The sequence below is a fragment of the Gobio gobio genome, assembly GCF_949357685.1.
Source record: "Gobio gobio genome assembly, chromosome: 23".
Classification (NCBI taxonomy): domain Eukaryota; kingdom Metazoa; phylum Chordata; class Actinopteri; order Cypriniformes; family Gobionidae; genus Gobio; species Gobio gobio.
The window spans coordinates 37,744,018-37,768,502 of NC_137119.1; the positions used below are offsets into that span (position 1 = coordinate 37,744,018).

Consider the following 24,485-nt stretch of genomic DNA (forward strand, 5'->3'; position numbering starts at 1 on the left):
CCTGCGACTTCAAGTAGAACAAGAATGCGGTTAAATTAAGCACCGAGAGAAATGAAAGGAGACATGCGCGTCTGAGGAAGAGACGGACAGTTTTCAGAGAGAGTATATCACACTATAATAATGACTTTTATTGAAAAGGCAAAGGGTCAAAAGAAAACCTACATTTCAACATTCAGGTTTGAGCTAAAGTCTCCACCGGCGGGTGAGCCGAGGAGGACAGAGAATGGAGCCGAGCTGATACACAGAGAGGAGAGCTGTCTCAAACCAGGTAAATCACCTCAGAGATATCTCTGTATACTTTACACACTACTTTACGCTTTTATATACAAAAAAATGGAAATGTTTTCTTGTGAAGATGTTCAAGAAGTTTCAGGTTGCTTACCAAGGCTGCATTTATTTAATTACAAATGTAAAATGTATTCCTGTGATCAAAGCTGATCATTACTCCAGTCTTCAGTGTCACATGATCCTTCAGGAATCGTTCTGATATGATGATTTGCTGCAATTTATACTTCATATTATTATTTTTGTGCAAACCGTGATACAGGAGCAGTATTTATTTGAAAAAGAAATCTTTTGTAACACAATTAAATGTCTTTACTGTCTCTTTTAAGCTATTCAATGCATCCTTGCTTAATAAAAGTTTTAATATTGCAGTTTTTTTTTTTATTGCTTACAAACTATTTCTGAAACTATGGCTCCATTTATCAAATTACACAGAAAATGCTTCACACATCTCTTGCAAAAGCAAACACTTCATTCAAAACTATTTTCTAAATATGGTATTTTTGCATAGTAGCCTAACTTTACACACAAACCATTAAATGAATAGCCACATATACGCCAAACTACGTGAAGTTATTAAACGTAATTTCGGGAGGAGTACGCCCATCTAATCTTCCAATTAATACCAAGGTATAAAACCAGCAGCTTGCCTCTTCCCGTTGTTAGTTCTTGCAGCATCCCTCCTCCTCCCCTGCTCCTCCTTTTTTGTAAAATTTGGCCTGTTATAGGGGGGCAATCGGAGCTTGGGTATAATATCCTCTCCGAATCCCTCTATAGCAGACAGCAAACCAAATCTGTCACTTTCACTGAGATTATATGGGCAGATTGGGCACACAAACTCATGAAACGCATATGATAAACACGACTATCTTGTGTCTTTTGCTTGTTGGAGCGCACAGGAGTTTGTCATAGCACTCAAACATTGTGTACAGTATATGCACAAATTCACTGTACATACAGTATGCATGCACATTTGATGAACTTTACAGTTATTGAACTGACTTAACTTGAGCTTTACAGCAGAATTTGAATTTGCTATATTGTGAAGCTGCTTTGAAACAGTCTGTCATGAAACAGTCTGTCATCTAAGGTGACTTGACCTGTATGCATATTCAGTATATATTTACAAAATAAACAGAGATGCAAGGGTGATCATTTTATTTGTCTCTCAAAAAACGGAGTTTTGATTTCTAAGTAATCAAATTGGGTATATTATACACAGAATTGCACGGGGGTAAAAAATAATTTCTTTCTCAAAACATTGTTTTGATTTTTGAGGGAAATAATTGGGTTTTCACACATGATCACTGGTTGTAAGTAATCAGTAAATGAGTGTGGCATTTACAATGCAGTGATTTCCAAATGAAACCCAAGATCTGTTCATTTTGAATGATGTGTCTAATGTAGAGAACTGTGTTAGTTTTGCAAAAAGTTTGTTTTACAATTGCAAACTGAGTGTAAAGTATATAACGTGCTTGCAGTTTTGGTCTCAAGATTAGGTAAGGGCTGGGCGGTATGACCAAAAATGTATATCACGGTATTTTTCAAAATTATACCTGTTTTGGTGGTATATGACGGTATTTTTCCCCCGTGCATGACCGGGTGTTAACCACCATTTTCTACTGATTGAGAGAGGAAATACTGCAGTAGACATAGTTACTTTTTTGTCCATTCTTTGAATTTTCGGTCTACATGATTATCTTCTGTGTATCAGAATAATCCATCGTGTCATCGTGTTCATGATCAGACATACGGCTGTATCAGTGTCCTTATTTGCACATATATTTCATTTTAAGAAGACGTGATTAAATGTGCGGTGCTTGTTCATGTTAGAGCACTCGAGTATATCAAATATGTCCATAAAAACATAAACACGCTCACTTCGGTCTGTATCAGGGGTCCGTTCTTCGTACGTTGCTTACTCAGTTAGCTGGATTTGATTGTTGACGATTTGGCATGATCTTGGATTGTTTGGTTCTTCGACACTCATCCTGGACTTGCTGTCATAGCATAGCAACAGGTCCGTAAGCTTAAACCTGCTCGCAGGCAGCTTATTTCATGTAAACATGATGAGATTGCATCTTTTTAAGCGCCGATGATATTTAAAATTTGTCCCAATCACTGATACTTTATAATAAGAGTTCCTTACTGAACCAGGGGCAATAATAATTTTAAATAAAAACAATAACAATATAAAAATGTATTTAAAAATAATTATAATATCATACAGCGCAGAGATGCAAAGAACTTGATCTTGACCCTTAAGAAACCTAAATTAATGCTGTCACGTAACAAATTCACCCTTAAAATTGAATTAAAAATTAAATGAATTGCTAATTAGAACATCAAAATTAACATGTAAGAGGTGTACAAATAATAAAAAAGTGAATATAAATAATTGGGAATCATTTAATTTATCATTATAACTTTTATGTTGTTTTGGTCACTTGACTGTTTCCTTCTAAAGGTCCAGAAATGCGTTGTGTGTTTTTTTTGTTGTTGTTGTAATTTGTCATGTTTTTGACAATAGTATAGTTCCTAGCCATATCGGTCTAGAAAATCGCAACTTTTCATTTTCCGTCGGTCTTAGTACACGATGTAACTATACACATCACAACATGTAAATAGGAAAATGTTGGCGTTATTTTGTCACTTATTGAGCAATAGGTTAGCTGGAGCCGTTTACCTCCAGTCTTTGTGCTAAGCTAGGCTAGCTGGAGCCGTTTACCTCCAGTCTTTGTGCTAAGCTAGGCTAGCTGGAGCCGTTTACCTCCAGTCTTTGTGCTAAGCTAGGCTAGCTGGAGCCGTTTACCTCCAGTCTTTGTGCTAAGCTAGGCTAGCTGGAGCCGTTTACCTCCAGTCTTTGTGCTAAGCTTGGCTAGCTGGAGCTGTTTACCTCCAGTCTTTGTGCTAAGCTAGGCTAGCGGTGGGTGCGTCAGACAGAGTTCTGGCACGCACAGAGATGAGAATGGTATGTATGGACTTCTCTAACTCTGGGGGATACGGTGAATAAGCTAAAGTCCCAAAAAGTCGGCGTGTTCCTTTAAATGCTACATACAATGTACTTCCCTTAGTTTTAAACAGATACTTAAATTTGTAATCCCACAGTAGTATGAATGTAATTCTGACGTACTATTCGGACGTCGACATGTTGTCATTATCATGTGACCTACCAGCGTCCGTTACGTCCCTTCACCTCCATTCACAAATCCTCATGGGATTAGTGAAGTGTTCATCGTATGCACTTTTTAACTACTCTTTTATGAGTACTGTGAATTCAGACGTACTTCTTTTGTCACACACTTATATAGTTATATAATTTTCTGCCTGCTATGTAGTAGGAAAGTATGCGATTTCAGATGCAGCCTAAATGTTAATGCAGAATGTGGGTTTGGAAGCAGATTTGTTTAAATTGCATTCAGAAGTCTCTTGGGTCTCATTATGCCTGTAGCCAATCACAGAGGCCTCATGTGTTTTCTAGCCAAGTATATGCTAGATTTATTTACCCCATTGTCTTGACCATAGCAAGTCACATGACTGATGAGTTCTCATATGTACATGTCTTATTCAAGTTCATGAGTTTGGTTTGTGTGTTTCACTGCAGACGTCACGCTGAATACAACCGCCTGCAGTAACTCAGGTGAGTGTGTGATTTCTGATCAAGGAGTTTTCAGTTTTACTTTCGCTTATGTTAATGTGCTACTAATCTGTTAAGGTTGAAGCAAGCGGCAACCTCCCGCAGTTTCTCTTGAAGCCAATACGGAAGTGACTTAAACGGCAATTCATCGACTGGCCACTAGGGGCAGGCTCCAGAAGGGAGCAGAATCTCATTGAGCTCATGTTAAAATGCCCAACTTTAGAGCAGAAAAACACGTTTACAGCCTGGTACAAATTGTGGTTTTGGTCTATACGGCTCATTTTTAAAACTGTGAGGGGGGTGATTTTTTTTATTTTTATAACTCATTCGTTAACATTATATAAAGCCTTAAAGTTCTGCATAATTAAGGGTGTGGCCACTTTGAGTGACAGGTGGATTGCCGTTTGTCTGCTGTCTGTTAGTCATCGCGTCACCTCAGCTCCGCCCACGTTCCGCCTCTTTGCCCATTTTCTGTTATCCGGGAGTGACGCGCGAAGCTGACAAGATGGCAACGGCCAGCTCGACCCTACTTTGCGCTTCAAAACGGCTCTTCAGAATCCTATGGGTGACGTCACGGACACTACGTCCATATTTTTTTACAGTACATTAAAACAAAAACATTTCAAAAGCATTTTAGAATGTAAAGAGAACAAACTGGATGGATACACTTTTAATTCACTAGAATTGAACTCTGTTTCTTGGGCTACATGGGGTTGTTATAATTAACTAAAAGCATAAACATTTATTACTTAAAAATTAACATTAATTTAAATAAGATTATTTTTATTTCAGCTAGGCCAGGGGTGTCCAAAGGCGGTCTTGGAGGGCCACCATGGCCCACCACCTAAAAATGTGTGATTAACCTTTCAAACGTATGAAACTGGTGGGAGGCTTCGGCTTCATCCCGTCTTTTAATCAGCGTATTCTTCAACCCGCTGTGGCGGCGAATAGAGCGCACGTCAGAAGCAGAGGAGTGTGCGTTGATCTGAGCCTCATTGGTCTGTCACCGCTCGTCAATGTCAAAATATTTGAGAAAACCAATCAAATCAGAGTAGGCGGGCTTTATGTACACACAGATGCTTCTGAGGCTGAGCACGAATTTTAGCAGCACGACTTGACTTCAAGTGCGAGATATTTAAGTAGCTAAACTAAACATTTCATATTTGACAGCTGCTTCTTTAAGTCAGGAATGTTAAACAAATGACAAAAATATTCAGGCAAATTAATAAACTTTTGCCATTTTGATTTGAAATGGGCCTATGTAATGTCATTTATAATTTAATTAACAAACAAAAAATATTAACAAAGTAGTATTAGTAATAAATGTTTGCATATTGTACATTTAATAATTCCATGTGTAGCTCTCAGTAAATAAAAAAGCTCAGCTTTTTTTCAGCCTGTATTGGGCATAAGATTAGTAATGAATGCATATTGTGAATTAATTTAATAAATGTAGTTACCAAGCTTTCCGGTTAGCCTTCAGTAAAATAACATGTCTACAAAAATGATTCATAAAACATATAAATATCAATTAAACATATGTTTAGCCTACTTTCTTCACTGACAAAAATGGCAAAACTTGATCAGTCATATCTGCCCACTGACATGGTTTTCAAGCTATTGTTATCAAATTTTGGGGCGTTCAGAACATTTTAAAATGCACATATGTAGATCATAGAAATTAAAATTTTCTTGAGGGGCCTCACATTTGGGATCTCAGTGATTATAAACCTGCCTACATTGTATGATTATGGGATGTACAATATGGTCATGCAGAATGAGGCATTAATATTTGCTTTATAAGTAATGATAAACAGCCAATATCCTAATATGCATACTAATAAGCTACTAGTTAACAGTGATAATTGGACCCTAAATTAAAGTCTTACCAATTTTTTTTCATATCCTCACTGGGGGCTGAGCCCCCCTAAAATGAAAATCCTAGAAACGCCCCTGAGGGCCACTGTCCTGCAGAGTTTAGCTCCAACTTGCCTCAACACATCTGTCTGGAAGTTTCTAGTATGCCTAATAAAACCTTGATAAGCTGGTACAGGTGTGTTTAATTGGGGTTGGAGCTAAACTTTGTAGGACAGTGGCCCTCCAGGAGCAGGATTGGCCATCCCTGAGCTAGGCAATATTTATTCTCGACTAAAACATAACTATATAGAATTAAAGAAATTACAAAAACACAACAAAATGACTAAAACTTCCACTAAAATGAAATGAAAACAGAATATATAGAAATATTAACTATGATTTCAATGATGTTGCATTAACTAACATTTAACAATGATTTTATTTATTAAAATCGTATTATTTTTTATTAACCTTTGTTAGTGTTTGTTAGTTCACAGTGCATTAACGCAACTTCTGAACTCAATGCATTCGTAAACCATTGAGATTCACATTAGCTAAGATTAATAAAATGCCATGGAAGTTTAGTTCGAAAATGTAACTTTATTGTAAAGTGTTACTAATTCAGATCCTCAAAATGAGTTCAATACTACTGCAGGAATTGAGCAACTAGGCCACAATTAATGATAGCAATGCGTTCTTATGAGAAAAGTGATGCCGCTGTAAAGGTGGAGCATCTCTATTGTGGTTTGAGAACCTGAACTACTTCAATCTTTGTGTCAATAGTCAGACTTGTAGTAATTCAGACTGTTTTCCAGGTGCAGCAGTTGAGTTTTTGGATCCCCAGCTGCAGGTTGTGGCCCGTGTCGGAGGAAGTGCTCGACTGCACTGCCGTTTCAGCAGCTCCGGGCCGGTGGCGTCCTGCTGGATTCATGACAGAGAAAAGGTCTGTGAAGCATTAGTGCAGGGTTCCTCAAATCCTGTAGTTTAGCTAAAAACCCTGGCTGAATACGAAATCGCCCCCCTATTCCCTTAAATAGGGCATTATTTGAGGGGACAGCCATTTGTAGTGGTGTCCGAAACCATAGTGGACATTATTGAGTGCGCTCATTCAATCCCACAATGCACCGCAATAACGAGTGTACAGTGTACACACAACAGCTGTCCGAATTCACTCCTTCAAGTGAGCTGTATTAGTGGACCAACGTAGGGAATAGTGAATGAGGGTGATTTCGGATTCAGCCCCTGATCAAGCTCCACCTTGATTGGCTTGTTCAGGTGTCTTTGATCAGGGTCAGAGCGTTCGGATTTGAGGAACCTTGCATTAGTGGAAGATGATTAATGTGATTCTCTACACCTGTGTGAACTTAAGGAGGACTGACTTCATAGCAGTTCATTGAGAAGAGAGGTGAAGTTGGTTTAGAGAAATGCCTGGTGGTTTGAGATTTAGTGCAAAGTGATTGTGGCCACTGCATTTACAAGATCAAATCCCTAAAATATCTGCATGAGTCAGTTTGCGTGTCTTGCGTTGCTCTGTTAGGTCGTGTCAGAAGGAGCACGGGCGAGTGTGGAGAGCAGCAGTAGCAGCAGCACCCTGGTTCTCTCTGAGCTTCTTCCTGTAGACGCTGGGAGTTATTCTCTTTTTGTTTGTAACCGAGGAGGTACAGCTCACTGGACCGCAAGCCTCCGTGTCATTGGTAAGACTGTTCATTCTCTGAGTAAAGGAAATGTAGATCACCTTAAAGTCTTTAATCTGCTGGCTTCTTTGATGTAATCATTCTACACACACATCTGTGGTGACCTGACAACCAATCAGACTGCTTGTGTGTTCTTATTGGTGTTATTTTAGTGTGTATAGCCTGCTAATGTATTATTTTGAATTGGCTTTTATGTTTAGGTATTCAGTTATTTTATTTAATAATATTGTGCTTCTACTGTTATTTCCACTTAGCTTTCTTTTTTTTAAGTTTTAGTAATTTTTCTGCTTGTCATTTTTAATATTCCATTTTAGCTTTTAATTTTGTTTTAATTCGCTTTACTTACTTTATTTAGGATGTAAGTTTTAGTTATTGCATATGCTTTTGTCACTTATTATTCTATTTAGAATTTGATGATTTTTTTTATTTTTTAAAAATATTTTTATAACTTTTCAGTTTGTTTTTTAGTTAATTGTATGCGTTTGCCATTTTTATTTATTCTTTAAATATTTCAATTTAGCTTTTTTTATTTGTTAAATTAGCTTTTTTTATGTTAACTTTTAGGTATTCCTAATTCTATGTGCTTGTCATTTTTTTAATCAGGTTTTTTTGTTAATATATGAACTATTTTAATACTTTTAGTTAAAGTTTTAGAAATTGTGCTTGACATTTTTTTTTTTAATTGGTATTCTTCAATTATTTACCTTTTTTTTAATATATTTTTATTTTCACTTAAAAAAAAAATTATGCTTTGATCTCAATTTTTCTATTTAGTTTTAGTTTATTTAAAAAAATATATTCTGTATGTGCTTGTCAGCTTTTTGTATGTATTTTAATTTCTTTCATAATTCCATTGTCATTTTATTAGTTGAACAAAGTATAAAAATGTTAATTCAAATATAACCACAGCTAAATGTTTAGAAATTGTGCTCTTGTATTGTATTCCTTTTTTATTAAATCTATTCAGTTTGTCATCTTAGTACTTCAACTTAAACTTTTTCAGTTAGTTGCTCAGACATTTCTGATTTTTATGAATTTATTTCAGATTTATGAAAATGAAGACGAGAGAATTATGTATTTTATTTCTGGAAAAAATCCTCAGATGACGCAAATATCTTTTCTGAATTTCAGTTAATAACTGGTTCTCATCCACTTTGTTTCTCACCAGATTGTCCCGACCCTCCAGCCTCGTGTCCGTTCGTGTCCCAGCTGACCTGCACATCTCTGGTTCTGTCCTGGTCTGGCCCGTGTTTTGACGGAGGATCTGCTGTCACGGGCTACGTGGTGGAGCATCAGAGGCTGGACCAATCAGATCCCGGGGACTGGACTGTACTCACTGACCGGTGTCAAAACACCTCGTATCGGGTCCGCTCTGGTCTCGACCTGCAGGGACAGTATCGCTTCAGAGTACGTGCCTGCAACGCAGTGGGAGTCAGTGACCCCAGTGAGGAGTCGGACCGCATTAAGATGAGCACTGCAGGTACATGGACGCCCATCACCTCTAACAATGCTATTCTTACACATATACATACACACACACACACACACACACACACACACACACACACACACACACACACACACACACACACATATAACGGCAGTATTAAGTGAGTGTGGAGTAAGCACAACATTCAAGAAGTCCGTGTTTCTGAAGCAAGATTAATGTGTTACAGTTGAGCCACAACAGGAAGTGACCTCACATGTGGAGGTTCTGACTGACACCACACATAAAGCCAGGGATCATTATCATGTCCATGAAAAACTGGGAGTGTGAGTATCAGCGACTTTATAAAATGTAAAAATGGCATTTATGTTGGTCATCTCAAACATAATTATCTTAATATACCTCCACACAGGGGAAAGTTTGGGGAAGTGTTCAGGATGACCCATAGACAGACGGGCCGGGTGTGTGCGGGGAAATTCTACCGGGCCCGTGTCTCCAGAGAGAAAATGGCAGCTCGGCAAGAAATCAAGCTGATGAACGATCTACACCACACGAAGCTGGTGCAGTGTCTCGCAGCCTACGACACCCCATCAGAGATCGTCATGGTTCTTGAGTAGTGAGTTAAACTTTTCAAAACTTCTTCAAATTTCACATTAAATGGCGTTTGCTTATACACACACACACACATGCATACTATATATCGAACCATTTTAAAATGTTCTATGGAAATTGTGCACTTATAAAAGTCACACCGAAGAACTAATTGTGAATTATAGAGTAGTATTGCATCCTTCATATCTCTGAGTCTTTAGTTTTATCATGTGTCTTTTATAAATATACGCTGTACCGATTCTTTCCGAAAACAGCCAAGCTCAGGTGTGCAGTGGGCGGAGCTAAAGTCACACACATACATCTATGACGCGCACCCAATACATCATGCCATTATCCCTGGATAACTTTCGATTCACTTTACGTTGACATTATATGCACTTACACAAAGATTGTCAACAAAACAGACATTTGATGCAGTTCCACTCACCGCCTGCGCTTTCCACTCATGACCGGGAACAAACACACACACTTGCAGAACTCCGTTGCTGCTCGGGAGAAACAAACTGCATCCACGGTTTCCTTAACGCTGGGTTATTTGGGAAGCTGAACAAGGTTCTCTCAACCAAAAACACACTTCTTTAGTGACATTGTTGATTTCGTGGTCTAAAAACAAAATGGCAGCGCTGCCGACGGCTTCTGTAACCTGAACAAAGTTCTTTAATGGGCGCGCTCTTGCTCTCGCTCTGGTTGATGTGCGCGCACACACTCATCCGGGAGAAGTGCACATACAAGGAATTCCGCCCTTTATGATGTAATTCAGGGCAATACTCGAAAAAAATTTCCAAAACATTTTTGAATCCTGAAGGAGTGTATTTGGCACAGAAACATCCGTTATGTCCAATAATTTTTTTTTAATACACTTTAAAAAAAAGTTTTTAATAGTGTAAATAAGTCAGAATGCTTGAAATAGCATTAGCGATTTAACATTAAGCTTCGTATCAGTAGAGAACCGGTAGTATATTCAAATTATGGTACCCTCCCCCAAATAGTCATTTTGCGTCATTGGAGGATTTTTTGGCCAGATGCTAAAGACTACAGCCAGTAGTAGGAGCCAGTTCTTCATGTCTTCAACCCGCCCACAGGGGAGGGATCTACTCACAGAATGTAAATGCGCACGGCTGCTCGGATTGAGCATTAAAGGTCCCATGGCATGAAATTTTCATTTTATGAGGTATTTCAACATTAATATGAGTTCCCCTAGCCTGAATATTGTCCCCAAGTGGATAGAAATGTTGATCGGTGTAAAACCGACTTCTGGCTGTCTTTCTCTGCCTTTGAGAAAATGACAGGCCAGACGAGCCAATCCTGAAGTCTCCTGGTTTGATGTCCAAGCAGGAACGGTTCCCTCCCTTTCCTCCGCCCAGAGAATCTGGCACGCCCATGTAAACGCTGGAGAGATCATGGGTTGTGAACGAGTGAACGCTGGCAGTTTCTCAGTGTTTGGATGTACAAATGAAAACAGAAGTCTTTTTTTCAGTTCCTTCTGATCTGTGATTTTTTTATGTGTAGCTAATTATTTATTATTCGTGCACACGCAGCGGCTTCTCTCTCTCTCGACAGAACAGTGTTTTCGTGTTTTCTATCTTGTGAGTCAGTGTTTTTGTACGTCCTCGTCGCGTCTATCTGTTCTTAAATGTGCATACAGTCGGGAGTTTCTGCTTAACATCGGCAGAGCCACATCTTTAGAGATAAACCTCACACACGCCGAAGCTCGGCCTTCAACATCCCCAACCCCCAGTACTGCATCTGGCCCACAGCAGAGGCACCAAACGCGGCGTGAGATTAAGCAGAAGGGGGGTAAGCGTGAGGGTATCCGGCTAGGCTAGCCAGCTTTCCCCACAATAAACTGGATTACATTCGATTACTGCTGTTGTGTCTTTGTTTGCGCTGTGTAAGTTACTCAATGCTGTTGTAGTGTTGACGCACTGACGCTTTTCATATGATTGGAACACATCTAGAAATAATGCTTTAATCAAACTTACTAACTCGTTCATCTCGTAATGGTACATTGCATGTGTTACAAAGTTGGTAGAATAATGATGAAGACGGACTCGGTGTGACTGGGACTCGTGTTTATTCAGAACTCTCAGATACAAACACAATAAACTCGCGCTGAAAGACAGCGCTCTCACAACTCAGTAGTTATTATAAATAACTTTGTTAGCAATCGCTCCGTCTCCGTGATGTCCAGTTCGCGAACGATCTTTCTTTTGAATCGGTTCTTTTTAGTGAACCGAACCAGTTCACCAAATCGGACTGAATCGTTCTAAACAGTTCGCGTCTCGAGTCAGCGCTGATCCATAATTTACTAAAGTTACTAACTTTCTGACATGAGTGACAGTCCCTCCGACTAGAAATAAACTAATAACCTGAAGTATATTCTAGTAACTACAACAGTTCACCCTGAACTGAGACATGCTGAGAGAACTGATGTGAAGTGAACTCAGGTCCATCCGTCTCTCTGGCAGCAGCTCGTGCGTCGTAGACCTCGTTAAACCACGCCCCCTCCGCTCATTTAAAATGCAAAGATGTCAGCCAATCACAACAGTGGGTGTTTTTACTGAAGTCTCACAGCAGACACGCCTCTTGAAACAGGGCAGTCAACCACAGGGCAAACAGCAGTATAGACAAAATGCCTTTTATTTCTAAATTATGACATTTTATGATGCAAAAATCATACTAACAATATAAGTACACCTCAGGAAACACTATAAAATAATAGAAAAATGCCATGCCATGGGACCTTTAATAACGGAGCGGTGCGGAGCAAAGTGAGTGTTCCAACTTTTCAATGAGTTCCTTTGAAAGTTAAGCTTCCATATGCGATCTGATAACGTGTCAGACTGGACACGGGCCGAGAATGACTGCCGCGCTTACCTCAGCTCTCGTGATGAATGAAATCTGACTCCTGCTGCGTCTGTGCCGTGACTTTCGTTCGGATCACTCACACGTTATTAAAAAGAGATGTTCAGTTTTTTTTAATTGTAGTGTTTATTCTCTAACTGAACGAAATGATTGTATTACTATGAAAACAAAAACAACGGTGGGGGCGGTTCCGCAAGTGATAACCAGTGGCCGTGGCTTTGGGAGTGGCCTCGTTGAGCAGCGAAGCAAGTGCATTCTGGGAGTTTTTGTCTTTCATCCACATGAGACAAAAATACTTTTTCTGTCTTTTCTTAGTCTAGAAGGCACCAAATTCAAAAATAATTTCACATTTCTACTACATAAATGACCCAGTTTAAATACACATTCATCTTCCCAGCACTGAAGTACCCCTTTTAAGACTGTTACATACAAATGTAGATTAGTCTAATTGGAATATGCAAACACTGATTAACCCGTTGACTAACTGCTAGTTGGTCAGATTAGTTAAGATGGTCTTAATATAGTGGATATATTTATTCAATTGCTCACAGGTCTTTTTTTTTATTTTTTATATGCTTCAATGCATTTAAATTACTAGAATGCTACTCATATGATGAGCACGTTTTCAGTTTCTATATTTACAATTTTAAAAATTCAAGGTGGTTCTTTTTACCCACAATGTTTGACACTTTCTTTTGAAAGTTAAGGAAAATGTCTCCTCAACGCTTTCATAAAATTGTTTAAAACAAGAATGTGTTTCTAATCCGTGTCTCAAAGTATTGCAGGCGGTGAGCTGTTCGAACGGATTGTAGATGAGAATTTTGAGCACACCGAGCCCAACAGTGTGAACTACATGCGTCAGATCCTGGAAGGAGTCCAGTACATGCATCGCAAACGCATCATTCACCTCGATCTGAAGCCAGAGAACATCGTCTGTGTGAACGGCACTGGGACGCTCATCAAGATCATTGACTTTGGATTGGCCTGCAAACTGGGTGAGTTCAGTGTTTAAAGTTGTTCTTACTTTTCTATTTTATCTGGAGCAATGTTAGATCTTCAACTCAAATTTTAGTCCCAACTCTCACAATATTTGCTGTGGACGCGTGTATAAATTGAGCGTTTGAAGCGAAATAGACGTGCGTTCAAGGCGCTCCAGGAGAAATGTCATAAAACACCACTCTGCCTCTTCATTTTCATTAGAAATATATATTAAACATTAATAGCCACACAAATGTGGTCCAGGCAACACCTACATTATCTTCACTGCATGTATATTTAAATATCCTTAAATAAAGTTATGAAACTTCTCTTTGCCCTCAGTCAAAACGATTTGGCAGACAAGAGACAAATTATAGATTCATGACACCAGATCGCCCGTTAGATCCACACAAGACAAACTACTGCAGGACATCAGAGCCAGCGGCAAACGTCAGAAGGACTGGCCGAGGAAAGGCTGCTCTCGCTGGGGTTAATGAGTGCTGAGTGCCCGGTGATTGCCTGGATCTCACAACTCCACAAACACAAGATTATTTTTAAATAGGCGCTCTCTTTATAAATAAACCACAGATTAGAGCTTTAAACGACTACATTCTCACCTGAAAGTCTTAAAACTACATTTTGTGACACAATAGTAGTATTTTTAAATTATGCAGGGTTTCTCATCACATCACTTTACCATGTGACAGCAGCAAGCAGACTCCTGATTGGTTAACGCAGCGCGTATTGACGCCAAAGTTCAGATTTTTCAACTCTGGTGTCAGACGTGAATTCGCTTCAAACGCGTGAATGCACAAAAAGCACCACACGTGCAAGACGCTCAATTCGCGTGAACTGGATGCGTGAATGAGGCCAAAACGCGTTGCAGGACCTCCAGACGCGTGTCAACGTGCCTTTCCATTGACTTAACATGGAAATCACTCGCGCCAGACGCTCTATTCGTTCGGTGTGAACGCAGCATAAGACAGAAATAACGATACTGTGTGGTTAAATAAATATTGAAGCGGTTTCTTATCTATGCATGACAACTGCTCTGCAGTAGGGATGGGAATCTTTAGGCACCTCACGAACCGATCCTGGGAGTCTAAAATGACGGATGGATTATCACGCCTTCGTAACATCAAGCAAAGCGCACATTTCTCACAGCGTGTATCCGGTGCAATGAAGCCCGCGGATGTCCTTGCAATTCGCTTCAACCTTTCCAAACCTTAAGAAAGATTATTTTACGGAAGGTGTGAGTGTGTGTGTGCGTGTGAGAAATGGAAATATTCAATATGGGTGTATAAACTAATGCAGCGTCATCGCCCATCTGCAGTCTAAAAACTATGCTCGGAATTGTTGGACATAGAATTGCAGGTTTTTTTCTTTTCTTTTTCCCACCCCTACTCCGTGGCAGCACAGCTCTGAATGTTTCACTGTGATCGGCTTTGTCAAAGGTTTTCTAGGCGTAGACAAATCGTTGTAATTTAGGAATAAGATTGCGTGAGTGTTTGAAAGCTTGTTTAACTATTAACCACCAATGGAAAAAAATGAAATGTATTCCAAAGTGTAAACTTTATTTGTTCTTATTCACAATTTATAAAACCTAGAGGTGTACTTTCCAGTCCATTCTTTCACATCTGGTTTCAGCGTCTGTTACGTTGGGTTGTAGTTGGGGAAAAGCCACATGAGATGTCCCTTTGAGCATTCCCACTGAATGCGGACGAGGCTCCCTGATGTTAGCGTTTTAAATTCCAGAACTGGCTCTCCACACTGATGGCAAGTTCTAAAAAGTCCCTTCAAGCTGGATTTGTTGACCATCCATTTCACTTCCTCCTGATCTTCTATTCCTCTTGTCATTGAAATGGGTTCTAATGCTCCATCAGTTAAAGACCTCATGGCATGTAAGCGCTCTTCCAGTCGCTGTGCAGTCTGTGCCAGTTCATCCTAGAAGAGACAAAACAATCGGTGAGCTAACTGGCTAGATTTTACATGTTGCCCTGATGCTTTTAAGCATCAAAAGCAGCTACACAACCAATGCACTATTCGGACACTTGACTAAATTTGTTTCTTGTGATCTTAACTTTTTGATCTGAAGGCTTGTTTAAGTATTGTAGACAAGATTGGGCTTGAATTTCTTTACCAACTTTTTCATGTTTTCAAGAAAACCGATTGGGAGTGGATTGAGAAATTAAAGCAGCCCTCATGTGGCTTAACCAATATCATATGCATCCTGGAATGCTTTTTGAGTGTTGGTGTGTTTTGATGGCTTTCCTGTGAAAAATGGAAGTAGTTTTCCATATTTTAGTAAAGACGATTTGTAGTACAGTTCACCAACCTTTATTTCTTCCCAGTTCATTGCATTGTCTTCTGTGGTTGTGCTTGAAGACGAGCTATGAGGAACAAAGCCGTACGATGGTGCAATGGAACCAACCACAACATCTAGATCAGACCCATCCTCATTTCGGCGTTCAGGCTGTGCTTGTTTATCCTAAACAGCAGAAAATGGGGACTTGGTTACACCCAACCCGGCTTACTAGTACAAAGTGATTAAATTATTGTAACTTAATTACTTTTTACCTTGAAAAAGTAAGGGATTACTTTTAATTTTTCTGAAATTGAAAGAGTTACTTCTGATGTAGTTGCATTGAAAACTGTATAGACTATTAAACAATTTATATTTATAAAACAATAGTAGATTTTAAAATTTTTATATCAACTTCTCCCTTTCAACCTGACCTAATTTGGTCCGTTCAAGAATAATTTGTCCAAAGCTACGTCTACATTAATCCGGATAGATTTGAAAACTGAGTTTTAGTTTCAAAACGCTCTCCGTCCACACTAGGGCAAAAGTTTCTCATCCACACTGAAACGTCAGTACACGCCAAATTCAACTTACTGCGCATGTGTAAAAGCTCACTGAGATGAGATGCCATGAAGTTATCACAATTCTTCTGGCAGGATCATTTTATTTGGCTAAATATCTCCCGATTCACTGATCGGGAGACCAGGTCGCACTCGGTCAACCATTATGTTTGGTCTAAAACGCAACTCTACTCGTGTTTTGCTGCAGGGCAGCAAATGCAAGTAAATTGTCATCCTTGCAGGACTGCGAAATGAAGTGTGTGAATAGCACATAACTCTTGCACAATAGTGGTATAAACATGCATATCTATTGGTAGCCTACAATATGCGTCACATGGCTAAACATGCGTCATCGTTTTCAAATGTATCCGCTTTGCCGAGCGTTTTCAAAAAGCTACGTTTTCGTTGACTTAACGCAGTCTCGGTGTGGACGGAAGGCCAAAATGGTGAGAAAGATCTCGCCCAAATCTACTTACTCTTGAAGATGTAATACTAATTGGTAGCTTGTAAATAATTTTTAGAGTAACTTGCACACCACTGCTAGTTTAAAGGGCAAAATTATAGTGCAGAAAGCTGTTGCATATGGTTTCCACAACTCTAGATTTAATATTTGTTTTAACTGATGAGCAGTCCGGTGTGTATCACCCATTTTAAGATTTGAATGTTAGATTTTTATTCAATTGCATTGTGAAACCATTTTCACCACAGCCAGACTTAATTTGTGAACATCTTTAAATTTACATTCAAATGGCACGCATTTCATTTGTAAAAAATGTAATTTACTAGATTTATACAAAAATAAGCACTACCACATGATTAGAATTAACCAACATTTTTAAATGAAAGTTTATAAACTTGAAAACATGGCTCAACGTCAGTAAAATGTGCAAAAAGTTTTTACATGTGTCCAAGTCAGCTGCAGGAAATGTGAGGGGGGAAATTTATTTTTTAAAAGTTGAGGATTTTAATAAACTGCTGGATCGCAAGCACCGTAATGGCACAACCTGACCAAACTAGTGTTGATGTAATGAGGACTTACCAGTTTATATGGCCATAGGGAAGGAAGGTCATGGCAGATGCCAAGGACCTCGACGTTTGTGGGCTGGGGATCCGGACTAGGCTGAGATTCGGAGTCTGACTGGCAGTCCGAACTGGGCTGAGATGAATCCTAAATCAATCCATATTTAAGATTAGCATGTTGATGCAGTGTAAACCCAATTCATTTTACACCTACCAGTCTGACAAGAGCTACTGCTATTTAACAATAGCAAATAACCATTAAAAATGATGTACTTTTAAATACTTGGCTTGGATTGACTGTGCTTGTGCAATGTTGAGCTGTCTTCCATACCTCAGTTTGCGATACAGCTGTTGCTTTCCGCGGTCGTCCTCTCCTTCTCGGAGACTTGTCTTGTGAAAGATGTTCACCACACACCCTTAGTAAACGAAAACGAGAGAATATGACACTAACGATTGCCAGCGTTACTCCTGTACAGAAGTGCCAAACGGCAGTGTCAATGAACGCAAATACTTAATAGAAAATAAAACTACACCTCCCTAATGTACAATAGTGTTTTAGATGGACTTTAGATGGCTACATAACATTCACGCCCACTACACCTTTACCTGTCCACAGTGTCCAGCAGGAAGGAAGCCATCTCTGCGTCGGACTTTAACCTCTTCAGCTCTCGCAACTGTCGCCATCGCTCAAAAGCCCTGCCGATATTGATTCTAGTTTTGCTGTAGATTCTGTTGCATTCTCTCTTTCTCACCAGGTTTTGAGGCGCCTTTGCTTTGACCGCGGGTGTTTCCCCAGAGGTGGAATGATCCATAATCAATCTAGCGGACTATTTCCAAAATTACAACGAGCTGCAACTCCCTCCCCTTCCACAGCCTCGCGCGCTAAACTTTCATCGCTGTATTTACGGACGTGACGTAAACGCGCAGTTTCCTACTCTTAAAGGGATAGTTCATCCAAAAATGAAAATTTGTCTTTTTTTTCACCCCCCCAACATTCTTCAAAATATCTTATGATTTTTGCATCATAAAATGTCATAATTTAGAAATAAAAGGCATTTTGTCTATACTGCTGTTTGCCCTGTGGTTGACTGCCCTGTTTCAAGAGGCGTGTCTGCTGTGAGACTTCAGTAAAAACGCCCACTGTTGTGATTGGCTGACATCTTTGCATTTGAAATGAGCGGAGGGGGCGTGGTTTAACGAGGTCTACGAGGCACGAGCAGGCACGAGCTGCTGCCAGAGAGACGGATGGACCTGAGTTCACTTCACATCAGTTCTCAGCATGTCTCAGTTCAGGGTGAACTGTAGTAGTTACTGCATATACTTCAGGTTATTAGTTTATTTCTAGTCGGAGGGGCTGTCACTCATGTCAGAAAGTTAGTAACTTTAGTAAATTATGGATCAGCGCTGACTCGAGACGCGAACCGTTTAGAACGATTCAGTCCGATTTGGTGAACTGGTTCGGTTCACTAAAAAGAACCGATTCAAAAGAATGATTCGTTCGCGAACTGGACATCACGGAGACGGAGCGATTGCTAACAAAGTTATTTATAGTAACTACTGAGTTGTGAGAGCGCTGTCTGTCAGCGCGAGTTTATTGTGTTTGTATCTGAGAGTTCTGAATAAACACGAGTCCCAGTCACGCCGAGTCCGTCTTCATCATTATTCTACCAACTTTGTAACACATGCAATGTACCATTACAGCTGTCGAGATGAACGAGTTAGTAAGTGTTGAGTATAGCATTATTTCTAGATATGTTCCAATCATATGAAAACATTGAGTAACTTACACAGCGCAAAAAAAGACACAACAGTAGTAATCGAATGTAATCCAGTTTATTGTGGGGCTAGGCTGGCTAGCCTCACGCTTACCCCCCTTCTGCTTAATCTCACGCCGCGTTTGGTGCCTCCGCTGTGGGCCAGATGCAGTACTGGGGGTTGGGGATGTTGAAGGCCGAGCTTCGGCGTGCGTGAGGTTTATCTCTAAAGATGTGGCTCTGCCGATGTTAAGCAGAAACTCCCGACTGTATGCACATTTAAGAACAGATAGACACGACGAGGACGTACAAAAACACTGACTCACAAGATAGAAAACACGAAAACACTGTTCTGTCGGGAGAGAGAGAAGCCGCAGTGTGTGCACGAATAATAAATAATTCGCTACACATAAGAAATCACAGATCAGAAGGAACTGAAAAAAGACTTCTGTTTTCATTTGTACATCCAAACACTGAGAAACTGCCAGCATTCACTCGTTCACAACCAATGATCTCTCCAGCGTTTGCATGGGCGTGCCAGATTCTCTGGGTGGAGGAAAGGGAGGGAACCGTTCCTGCTTGGACGTCAAACCAGGAGACTTCAGGATTGGCTCATCTGGCCTGTCATTTTCTCAAAGGCAGAGAAAGACAGTCAGAACCTGGTTTTACACCAATCAACATTTCTATCCACTTGGGGACAATATTCAGGCTAGGGGAACTCATATTAATGTTGAAATACCTCATAAAATGAAAATGTCATGCCATGGGACCTTTAAGACATGGTGGAAAACGTGTTTATCTTTCATTTCAAATGTCTATATGTATTGTCTTGAAATTTCTTTATTGTCAAATGTGTGTTGAATGTAAACTCCTCTTAGGAATTTCACCATTCAATGTGAATTTCTGAGAATATTCTTAAATAAGGACATCTATTCAGTGATTGGTTCATGCCTATGACATAATTAAAAATCCTGTTTGTGGCACAGCAAATTGTTGTGAATGAAGTCAAGACTGACACTTAAGATTTAGTCCTACACTTCACTTAAAGTATGATTGAGATGCTTGATAACTAACTTTTAAGCTCCGCTTTGAGCCAATTTTTTTACTCTTACTCACAAGAACGCTGCTAAGAATGGACTTAATTCTCAGATGCTTGATAAATACGGGCCCAGATAGATGACTGTAGCAATGACTGGTAGGGGGAAAAATACCATGGAAGAAGAATGTGAGGGCGAGTAAATGACAATTAAAATTTTTAGGTGAGCTACCCTTTTAATAATGTCAGGTGGAATTTAGGAAAGGTAAATCCGACCTGGTAGGAAACTTCAAGTTTGCGTCACGTCCGTAAATGCAGAAGAAAACGTTACAATTGAAATGTTTTTGATATTCGATATTGAGTTACTAAGCAAGTACATTAAATTTGTGTGGTAATTTGTCAATAAGTTTATTTTTAAAGGATAGTTCACCAACAAATTTAAATTGACACTTACTCTTACAGGTTTGGAACAATTTGAGACTAGTTTTTATTTTTGGGTGAACTATCCCTTTAAAGCCCTATTCCTGTTGGCAAGCTTTTTATATTTTTTTTAGCCAGTGACACTATTTTAATGTACTCCGTTCATTTGATTTCTATCAAAACACAAGCATTTTATTTGTAAGGCAATGGGCATTCAGTAGTTATCTGGCGACTGCTCTTATTTGCTTACACCAATACTGCCATCTGTACACACCATACATATTTAAAAAATATTTGTGTGTGTATAGGCCTACTGTACATATATTTATATATAAGTAACACATTTTAAATGCATACATGCGTGTATTTATATATACATATGTGTATGTGTGGTGTATAATTATGTAAACACAAACTTTTATTTTGGATGCGATTTTAATCTCGTTGACAAGTTTGTACAGGTACTGATTCTCCAATGGTCTCTGCTAGTGAAGCGGATAACTGTGCGTCCAAATACACATACTATCCGTCCTAAATAGTATTACAAAATAGAATTGGTATGTCCCAAAGCTTGTCTACTCTTCTGCTATACACACTCAAAAGTATGTACTTTTTCTTCACAAAAAGAGTCCTTTTAGCTCGTAGTATAAGTAGGCAAATTGGGACGCAGCAAAATTGAATCGTTCACTCTTCGCGCATCACCAAACAATAAAACTTCAGCCAATCAGAATCGAGAACCAGAACGAACTGTCGCATAAATAAACAGCGTAGCGTATCTACCGAGGCGACAACCAATGAGCGTTGTTACTTTATTCTCTTATATTGTTAGTCCGCAAGTGCACTTCAAGTGTGTCATATATAGCAGGGCCATTTTGAAGTGGCTGACCCACATTGTGTAAATAAACTTTTCAATTATAACTTGAGTGCAGTGAACGTCTTTATCTTCGCGTAAATGAATTTCTAAATGTGTAAAACTTCAAATTGCTGAATGGACACATAATTCACGTTTAAATGACTGATATGACAGCTGTCAGAACGAAGAAGCCTACAAGACTGCTATCTTACACTTTCTATCCCACACATTTATTTATTTACGCGAATCTCGCTACTTTAAACGTCTACAGTATGCAATTCTTTACCTGTCCAGCAGATAACAAGCAACCTCCGCGTCATTCTTCAAGCCTTTCTCCACCTTCAGCGCTTTCCACCTGGAATAGGCCGCGCCGATGTTTACTCTGTTTTTCTGCCTCAGTCGATCTTTTTCTCTCTTTTCGTCTGAAATCTTTCGCTTCCGCGGCAGAGTTTGTAATGTCCCTGCGGCTAATGCATAACCGTGGTCCATAATTGTAATGCTACGCACAGCATTTAATGCTAAAAAGACTTTGGCAGAGAGATGTTGGTGAGGTGGAGATTGTCAACTATGTTTGTAGCGTTTTAAAACACGGCACTTCAAGATGACGCTCGCGTTGTAAAACAATCAAATACAGTTACATAATTAAACCGTCTTTGTTACTATCCCGTGGCGATATCATAGAAATAGGTTAACAGAACCACAGATATAAACTGTCGTTGGCGTTTTGACAAGAGTTTGACGTCTCCCTCAAGGAAAGCGTATCTGACCATTAGATATGTTGCGTCAGCCAATGAGCAACACGCGTTTGGTCATGTGATGTCAACATGGAACCAAAAGCGGTCCCAATATTAAAGGGATAGTTCACCCAAAAATAAAAATTACCCCATGATTTACTCACCGTCAAGCCGTCCTAGCCAAGGTGTCTATGACTTTCTTCTTTCAGACGAAAACAATCAAGACATAACCATGTTTATTATTTATTTTAAAAAAATTAAGCCCAAAAAAGTGTCCATACAACATAAACATACGCCACGGTGTTAATAATGGCCTTCTGAAGCGATGCGTTTAAGAAAAATATCCATATTCAACATGTTATAAAGTAAAACATCTAGCTTCCAACGGACCGTCTTCCATATTAAACGTACAGAAAAAAGTAACAGGCTTTGGACATTTTTGTAGCATAAACTTAGCATAAGCGCTTTGGTCTGGCGCAAGCTAGATATTTTACTTTATAAAGTTTTAAATATGGATATTTTTCTTACACAAACGCATCGCTTCGCTTCAGAAGGCCTTTATTAACCCCCCGGAGCCGTGCGGAGTACTTTTATAATGGATGGATGCACTTTTTTTGGTCTTCAAATTTTGGACTGCCATTTATGCTTTTGATTAGCCAGTAAATTTTAATTTTTTTTTTAAATATAGGCTAACTCCGATTGTATTCGTCATGTCATATACACCTAGGATGACTTGAGGGTAGTGTTAGACCGATATATCAGGCCGATATTTGTGATTTTTACATGTATCGGCATCGGCTGATACAAGGCTGCTGCGTTCGCCGATATTTGTTTTCAAGAGATTAAGTTAAGTGCACCTAAGCATTAAATGACTGGTTGTAAATAGTTTTAAAAGTATAATAGTTTTAAGTATAGTACAGTCAGTGTGCACTTTATGATGCTTGCTTGTTGATACTGTGCAATAGTGTAATTATTTGATTTATGCTTCAGTATTTATTTTCAGAATTTAGTTTCACCACTGAACTCTTTTTTTTTTTTTTCTTGTTCTACCTCACCTGTTTTTACTATTTGTTAAATATTGGTTTTTTTTTTAGTTCAATAAATGTTCCTTTTTTTAAATTGTTATAATCATGATCATTGTGTCATTTTTATGATGTAAATTGAGGGAGCAAAAGCAGTATCGGCTCCAAATATCGGCTCAAGAAAATCGGCAGCCCGTATCGGTCATCGGCTAAGGCTGATGAGAAAAATCGGCATCGGCACTAAAATCCATATCGGTTGATCCCTACTTGAGGGTGAGTAAATCATGGGGTAATTTAAATTTTTCGGAGAAACTTATCCCTAAGCTGGTCTGATCGTAACCATTGTTTTCCCTATTATATTCCCCTGACCTTTTTATCTTCAGTAATATATTAGCTATCTGTCTTTTCTACAAATGTTCTGCTTGTCCACATTTAACAAAAACACAGTTGTTTGATTGCAATTTTCAAAAGCGCTGCTCAGCTCAACTCTGGTAGCCAGGGCACGTTTGCAACCCTAACCCTGTCTAATTTGGCTCAATCTGCTAAAACGGGGCATGTTTGTTTGTGCTGCTGATCACTTGAGGACTGATCATCTTAAAATGTCCACATATAAACAGGAATAGGCTGGACTAAACCATGGGACTTCTTTAAAAGTGAAAAAAGGCAATGTGTGAGTTATTATATATTATAATAAAAAAATACTTTTTTTTTTTTTTGGCATTTGTAGAGCCCGGGAAACGTCTGATGGTGTTTCATGGGACTCCAGAGTTTGTGGCCCCAGAGGTCGTCAATTATGAACCTGTAGATCTGCCCACCGACATGTGGAGCATCGGCGTCATCTGCTACATTCTGTGAGGACCCCAAATGGCTGCCCCCCCCTGAACACGTCTATAGACAAATGTGCATTTTTGGTGTCTGTAATGCTTCCATTTCCACTCTTTTCCAGACTGAGTGGCGAGTCTCCGTTCCAGGGAAACAGTGATGCGGAAACCTTCGCTCTGGTTACTGCGGCACAATGGGCGTTTGACCCTGAGAGTTTTGATGGTATCACGGACGAGGCCAAAGATTTCATAAGCGGCCTGTTGATGAAGGATAAGAGGTGAATGATAGATGCATGTTTTACTATAACCTGTTAACCTTTATTTAATCGCCCATTTTCAGTCAACATTCAAACTGGAAGTGGTCTATGAAAGTCACACTTTATGCATTTCAATTTGCACTTCTAGAACAAGACTGTCCAGTGAGAAGGCTTTAGCTCATCCCTGGATAGCCTTATTTGATGACTCGAACTCAAGATCAACTAAAAAAGCCCTTAACAAAGACAAGATGAGAAGATTCCTGGCCCGACAGAAGTGGAAGGTATGAAAATGAGGAAGCTCCCTGGTGGCTATTACTTCCTTCAGGTGGTC

The 24,485-nt window shown here is 39.3% G+C and overlaps 2 protein-coding genes across 3 annotated transcripts in view; one reads left to right on the plus strand and one right to left on the minus strand.

Moving 5' to 3' along the window:
• Positions 1-24,485, plus strand: part of LOC307119749 (myosin light chain kinase, smooth muscle-like) — a 27,653-nt gene continuing 3,168 nt past the window's right edge. Inside the window, exons 1-11 of the mRNA XM_079806255.1 lie at positions 1-268; positions 3,890-3,925; positions 6,595-6,722; positions 7,317-7,473; positions 8,642-8,953; positions 9,150-9,246; positions 9,333-9,536; positions 13,175-13,392; positions 23,804-23,927; positions 24,023-24,175; positions 24,303-24,435. Coding sequence (XP_079662381.1) covers positions 121-268; positions 3,890-3,925; positions 6,595-6,722; positions 7,317-7,473; positions 8,642-8,953; positions 9,150-9,246; positions 9,333-9,536; positions 13,175-13,392; positions 23,804-23,927; positions 24,023-24,175; positions 24,303-24,435 — 1,710 coding nt within the window. The 5' untranslated portion in view covers positions 1-120. The remainder of the gene's footprint in view (positions 269-3,889; positions 3,926-6,594; positions 6,723-7,316; positions 7,474-8,641; positions 8,954-9,149; positions 9,247-9,332; positions 9,537-13,174; positions 13,393-23,803; positions 23,928-24,022; positions 24,176-24,302; positions 24,436-24,485) is intronic.
• On the minus strand, positions 12,980-22,109 carry LOC307119757 (uncharacterized protein). Of its 2 annotated transcripts, none has more exons than XM_079806269.1 (5): positions 21,607-22,109; positions 17,589-17,673; positions 17,277-17,405; positions 15,711-15,863; positions 12,980-15,319 (listed from the first exon to the last, which is right to left on the minus strand). In XM_079806269.1, exons 1-5 carry the CDS (start codon positions 21,807-21,809, stop codon positions 15,029-15,031), a joined length of 861 nt encoding a protein of 286 aa, XP_079662395.1. In that variant the 5' UTR covers positions 21,810-22,109; the 3' UTR covers positions 12,980-15,028. The 2 variants fall into 2 exon arrangements, with proteins under 2 accessions (XP_079662395.1, XP_079662394.1); XM_079806268.1 differs by lacking the exon at positions 21,607-22,109 and adding an exon at positions 17,864-18,200.